The 7,295-nt window shown below is 40.5% G+C and overlaps 1 protein-coding gene across 1 annotated transcript in view; it reads right to left on the minus strand.

Annotated features, from left to right (window-relative positions):
- pitpnm3 (PITPNM family member 3) overlaps window positions 1-7,295 on the minus strand; it is an 85,185-nt gene that overhangs the window by 16,468 nt on the left and 61,422 nt on the right. Inside the window, 2 exon segments of the mRNA XM_035680722.1 lie at window positions 3,687-3,857; window positions 4,442-4,599. Of these exon segments, the coding sequence (XP_035536615.1) occupies window positions 3,687-3,857; window positions 4,442-4,599 (329 nt within the window).

A 7,295-nucleotide genomic window follows, 5' to 3' on the forward strand; every position in this document is an offset into this window, starting at 1 on the left:
TCTTTCTGAGTTTTATTTCAGCAGCACCATTGCTGCATATATAAAAATACTTTAATACACAAATTTTGAAGTAAACTGCTACATTTAGATATTCCTGTTCATTAAGCTAGTGCCATAAGAAAAGCCTATAAAGAAAAGCCTTTGAATTAACATCCCTCACAGGGCGCACCTGGTACAGCTGGCGTCGCTAAGTTCTTGATTCAGGAGTCAAAAACTCAATTTAAAAATCGAATATTTAAGTGAATCGTTTTTTTCCCCCATCCCTAGTCCTACACACACACACACACACTGCAATCTGTTGTCATTAATGTGCCTTGCCCCACACTGCTCAGAGGAGCCTTATTCTCTTTCAGCCTCTGGTACATTAGCATGACTCTGTCTTTCTCACAGCACAATAAGCTGAGAGAAGCAGAAAGGGAGGGAGAGATGATTCTGACAGACAGAGAGTAGAGAAAGACAAGAGAGAAAGGGCCACTGTGTCTCTGACGCATTTTCTGAAACACACACACACACACACACACATACATACATACAATTTCAAAAGATGTGTGCTGGGGAACAAGCAGAGAGCGTAGCATCAAAAAACTGCAAGAGCTAGCAGGAAAGAGGGAACAACATGGTGACAAAGACATAAACAGGAGAAAAATAGGGCAAGACTGTCTTTGTAAATCTGAGAAGAAAAACTAAAAAGATTACAGTCCCACCAAATGACCAGTATGGAAACAAAAAGATTATGACCTAAGCAAAACGCAGGGGAGAGTGAAACAGCAGATGACAGTGTTAAAGGAAGGACAAGCAGAGAGAATTTATAACGTGAGGGAGGATGATTGCACTGTGGCCTTGAAACGTCTTTGTAACAAAAAGAGACTTTTAACTGAGCGCTCTCCCCTCCAGTCCTCGCCACGCTCTCAGCCTCCACACGAGCATCCTATTAGGGGATAATTTCATGGAAGAGCAAAAAGATACACCACCATTAAAGCACTGTTAGCCATGTGATCAATACTGATAAAAATTACTATAATTCCACATGCGTTTGCTTTCTTGGATGATCATATTTCCCACTGGACCATAGCTGGAAATCAATAGGAAGGGGGCTCATTCGCTCTATATTAGCAGCATTCATCATAATAAAACCTCCACTGTTGACGGGTGTGGATGTCAAAGTCATACCCACAGGAGCCTGATTTGATTGGCTCTCCATGCTTTCATAACAACTAATTACCATATTACAGAGCAGGAAATGGGTGATGTGTGCCACTGTTTTTTCTGTATGAGTGTGTTTTGTATGTCTGCCTCTGCCTCCATGTGCACCTGTCTATGGTATTTAATTCAACACATAATTTGACGGCATCCAAGCTCGATCCGTGGAACAGGGCTGCAGACCCGTAATTAAAAGCCGGTATAGCTGCAAGCTTACGGTGTGTGTCTGCTTTTACACTTCATCACCTTTATCAGCACTAGCATCCCGCTTTGTGACTGAACATGATTAAATTAATAAATCACAGCTTGGCCATCCAGTTTACACGGGTAAAAATACTGTGTTATTTACTATCATGTGTCACATACAAGTGAAACACGCAGATTGCTCATGGGTTCCCTGTTTAAAGAGGAAACAAATAAACTGATTGAAGCTGATATATCCAACATGCGAAGAACATATACAATGATGTAGAGTTAGTTAGTTAGTTAGCGAAGCTCTTTTCAGACCTGCAATATGTAACATTGCTGGATACTCGCATAGGTTTCAGTTACATATGTTCTGTATTGGCTTTGTTCAAACATGACAGGACTTTTGCAGAAAACGCAACAACACCTGCTTGTGTTGGCTTGCCTCACTTCTTACAGTGAATCCAAAAAAGACAACTTCTCATAAACTTCATAATTAGACAGAGGTGCAACTGATTTTATGTATTATGTAAAGATGGATTCTTGTAGAGTATAGCTATAAATGTGGTGCTTTTGTTTTCTACAGGCATTTTTAGATGCAAAACCTCTATGAGTTAAAGATGAAACTCACTTACAGGATCACAATCTCGCTGCAACACGTTCATCAGAATGAGGCAGTAACTAAAAGGCAGCAAGGATGAGATGGAAAGATGAAAGCCTAGTTATTGTTCACTCATTGTGTCGTCCCAGTCAAAGTGTGTGAAATCTGGAATCGGCCACTTCCTTCTTAAATTATGGCTAAAAAAGTGTCACAAATTCATTTTTTTGTCTAACTGTTATTGAATGAGTTGACATGTTGATTATGAGGGATAATGAGCAAGGAACATATGACCATGTGTCAAACTGCCAAGCTTTTTAGAAGCAAATAGATCTGACGCTGATGCCTCCCTATTAAACTAAAGCATTGCAAATAGATTTCCTTGTAGGCACTAAGCTTTCAGAAGCTCTAACTGCACATAATCTTCTTTTCTGAGCACTTTAGACAAAATAGATGTCTAAATGCTATCAATTACTTACATTTAGGTGTTTGTTTTTTCTCAACTTGAGAAGTAATTTTATTAAAACCTGTTTTAACATCAGTGAAATTAGCCAAAACACAATCGGCCACTTTGTTCTTAAATTATGGATAAAAACTTATTTTGAGGCCACAATGACGTTTGAGTCAAAAGTGTCACTAATTCATTGTCCGATCAATTGCGAAATGTGGTAATCAATTCTTGAATTATGGCCAAAAATGTGTTAACAAGAATGAACCTGAACACAGAATGCCTCCGGCCACGGCTATCTGTGGCACAGAGGAATGCAAAATAATAAAGCTCTTTTGCTATAAGCCTAATTTTAAGCTTTTCATTTCTATTTTTTTCCCAAAATGTGTCAAATGAATAGCCGATATTCACCATCTTACTCAAAAATATACTTTAGAGCAGGCTAATTGAAAGCAAAATGGAAATTATGTCACAGGGGTGGCACATTGACAAATCTGCTTTGAGTTATACATTTTTCTAATGATTGCATGGTGAGTAAAAAATAAATGTTTCAAAGCCTTACACCAAACCACAAAGTCTTCTGATCTGGGTTCACGCTCGCAAGCTGTTAGCACAAGCGATCAGTCCTTGTCCTACTTTCTCTCAGTGAGGTAGGTGGATAGAGAGGCAGGGGAACCAGGCGATGCGTCATAACTGCTGTTTAGAGTGAGTCTCTATGTCCCAAAAGTGGGCTAAAACATGCTTCAAATAAATCAGTGGCTCATTAAGGACTCAGTCTCTACAACCAAGCCCTCCAGGGGGATTACAGCAGTACTGTGCCTTATCTAGCAGACTAATATCTCACATGCTGTGCCTTATCCTCAGAGAGGGGTGGCAGGCTAAAGTTACTGCACCACAAGAAGATGAAGTATAATTACTTCAAACTTCAGGCTTTAGGGGCAGGATTTAGCTCTGCCATTGCATGGCGAAGTCACACCGATGGGGTTGAGGCTCTTTGTGCATCTGTGTATATGTGCAGCTGTGAAAATTCCCATTACTTAGTCATAGAATCTCAGTGCCGCTGTAATCTAGTCCCACTAACAGGATTCCTCAAAGGTTTCACGCCAGCTTTGAAATGCAAAATCTAAAAGGTTATTAATATGGAATTACAATTACACCAGAAAATAGATTAACCAATGAAATATTCAGGAGGAGCTGCTCTCACGTCTCCCCACGCTGGTAAATTGATTTTCAGGGTCAAATCACACATCCTACCTATGAGCATTGAGCGTCCATCTCCGAGAGGGTAGCGCTGGTAGCGTGGTACAGCAAATGGTGGCAACTTGTGGAAGAGAGGCTGCAGCAGCGGCTCCAGTCTAGAGGCTGAAGGGTCCGAGGGGTAAAACAGGTTGAAAATCTGAGAGCAGGCTGGATGGAGCTGGCTCACTAAGGGTCAGAAAACACAATGGACACGCAAAGCCATTAGGAAGAGCAATATTTGACAGAGTGGGATTTGGAAGCCCCATAAACAGGGGTTCAAAAAAAGAGAAAAAAACGTGTTTCTTATCAGAAGCTCATTTTCTCCCTGTATGTAAGAGTGTAAGCATATTCTGAGCAGTGCTCGCCATCAGAGTACCTTGTTTGCAGTGAACTACATTTAACAGTGGAGCAGGAAAAGAAATACTTTTCTTTTCTCCTTGGGGCAGGGAACACAACAACCTTTGGAGAGCAGAGGAAAAATTGGCTCAAACAGATCTGATCCTTTTGTAAATGGTGAGTATTTTCACAGGGAAAAAATGAGTAAACAGATGAGATCAATCGATCAAACTCTAATGTCAAGTGCTATATAGTTGACAAGCTAATAATAAAAAAACAACAAAACAGTAAAACAATTGGAGATAAGTTAATAACAATTGGCATACATAAGTAAGGGTGTGATGTGTGTGTTTCAAGGGCACATACTTCAGTTGATGCATGTAAGAATGAAAAATATCATTTGCTAATATGCTTTGCATGTGTCTGATTCTTACCTTGGACAGCAGGCAGCACAGTGCGTCTCATGGCCAGTACAAGGCCCAGCGGACAGCCCAGCAGATAGCAGTCTGACACCTCAAAGTCGAATCGGCCGGGGTTCAACACCAAGCTGGTGCTACTGCCACCACGCACCTCCACACTCTCCTTCATCAAACTGGGGAACAGACATGGCCACAAAATATAGAATGTTATCTTAGCCCATTGCAACTGTTTTTTTTATTTGTTATGTTAATAAATGGACTGGGCGCAGGCATGTGAGGATTTTGTAAAAGTGATTTATTCAGCAATAACATGAGGATCAGGTACTAAGCATTCAAATACATAACTGAAACACAGATTATGCTGCAGGCATCACTTTTAAAAGCTGTTTATCATAAAAATTAAGAACAAAAGCCTGTAAATGTTGCTTCAGGTAAGAAATGAATACAAAATATATAATTTTGGGGGGTAACACTTTGTTTCAACCATATTCATTGGCCAGTATTAATAACAGAGTACCTTTAACTTGATGTCAAACTAAAGGTGACATTATTTTAAGAGGAAAGCAAGAGTAAGCTGAAATTTTAAATGTCAATAATGTTCATGCTGAGATTGGGAAGGTGTGTGTCTCAGAGGATGTCAGTCATGCTTTTGCTTTGTCCTGACTCAATAGTTGGCTAGTTTTAACATTCTGGGGTCGGTGTCGGCGCCGGGCCTTTATGACTCAGCCTGAGCAGCTCTTCACTCAGCCCTCACAGGCTGCATCATGCTTACAGCTGTTTGAACAGCAGTGCTGGTCTCAGCCGCAACCCTCTGCCGACTGACGAGATCTCTCTGCTCTCTAGCGAGCCAACATTTCCCATTAAATCCAGCTCGGGGAGAACGGATTAGCTAACAATCTCCAGCCATCTTTAAAAGCCAAATCAATAGTGCTTTGATTGCCTTCCGCTTCCATTTTGGTTATTGTCTTGTCTCTCGTTATGTGTTCACTCTTTTACTTCTTCCTACCATGCCCTCAAGAAACTGTCAGTCTGTCTGTTTGTCTGCAGCTGAAGAGACAGTCAGTGAACCACTGGGACATTATTTATTGCATGAACATTACATACTGAGCAGGGAAGAGGACGACTACATGTTCTCTACTTCTGCAAATAGACTCAAGTCCCATGTTGACATGTGAAATTTATTTCAACAAAAATCAAAGCTCTAAGCAAGCATACTTTTCATGCACATAAAATGTTGCCTGTTGGTGCAGAAAGTGTTATTTTTGCTGCCTGGATGGGCTTAATTTCCCTTTTTGCAGCTAAAGCACTTGTCATTTCACTGAACATTGTTACTAATATGTTAAATAAATATGACAAACATTGACTAACTGTCATTGACATTTTTTTAATAATGAGCAAAGAACATATCACCATGTGTCAAACTGTCAGGTTTTTTAGCAACAAATAGATCTGATGCTGATGCCTCCCTGTTAAACTGAAGCATTGCAGATAGGTTTACTTATGGGCACTAACTAAGCCTTTCAGTAACTCTAACTGCACATAATCTTTTTTTTTTCTGAGCACTTTAGACAAAATAGATGTCTAAATGCTGTCAAATATGTCGATTTAGGTGTTTGTTTTTTCTCAACTTCAGAAACTAGTTTTATTACAACCCCTTTAAACATCAGTGAGCCAAAACACACATTTCTAACAAAGATAGATTGGGGGGTAAATTAGACAGAAGTAAAGAAAAAATGGTAAACATATTAAAAATCTGTACCACTGCTTTCTGCACTGACGGCACCCTCCTGGGTTTTCATAATGGCAGTGGTACTGTATGACCATTTGCACATGATCTCACAAGCAATTCCCAGTCAGGGCTAAGTAAAGTGCATGTGGAAACATCTGAAATGGGGTGAACCAGAGGTAGAGAGTCATCCGAGAGGCCATTCTAATAGGAGGGATCATATCTGGGCAAAGCAGCTTTAATAAGCCCTCCTGGTCACTGGGAATGTCCACTGGGAGATGCAAGGGAAAAGGGCACATCCAGGAGCAGAGGTTACCCTCCGCACAGCGAAGCCTGGGCTTAATCAGGAGTGTAACAGGAAGTGAAATGTGAGAGGTGCAGTGCTTTGAAGACAATGTGGGATAAGTGTGAAATGATGGGAGCCTCTCCTCAGAGTCTGTGTTACTCTGATGATGTAAGCTTAGTGGAGCATGTGATTTGGAATGGGAACACTGGTTGCCTGAAGTGAGTCGACATGGCAGTCGTACCCCCTCCAGCCACCCAGACAACGCTAAATTCAACCGCTCTCACACAAACTGGCTGGCACAGGCTCAAACAGGCTATTTATAGTCCAGCAGAGGCAGGTAGGCAGGCTGGGCAGTCAAGCTGCAAATATTGATAAAGAGCAAGAGCGAGACAGGGTGACACATTCCAGGAAAACCTGGATGAGGGCCGGCGTGCAACATCTGGGTCAATATATGAAGCCCTAACACACTCATCACTTGTCGACATAGCTGTTTGACAGAAATGGATGACATCATTTTTGTGTGACCAAAGTTTTGTTATATATGAAAATGGCTAATTATTAAATTATCCAAATGTTGTTTTTACATTTGCATTATATATATCTCAATGGTTTTGTCAAATCTGTGCAAATTTGAATGCTTAATTCTTATATTATCTATTGCACAAAACACTACACCATCTTTCCAGATTGACCAATAGTAGCAGATGGCCGACTATGTATTTGATTGTATGTGTGCACAGTTTGTTTATAAGCCTCCTTCATGCACCAACCACTGTTGGTGAAGAAGAAGCAGTCAGATTGAGATTGTAATAATAATAATAATACATTTTATTTATAAGCGCTTTTCTGGATACTCA

Source organism: Morone saxatilis, unplaced genomic scaffold (assembly GCF_004916995.1).
Source record: "Morone saxatilis isolate NCDOM2014 unplaced genomic scaffold, NCSU_SB_2.0 Contig8, whole genome shotgun sequence".
NCBI classification, from domain to species: Eukaryota; Metazoa; Chordata; class Actinopteri; family Moronidae; genus Morone; species Morone saxatilis.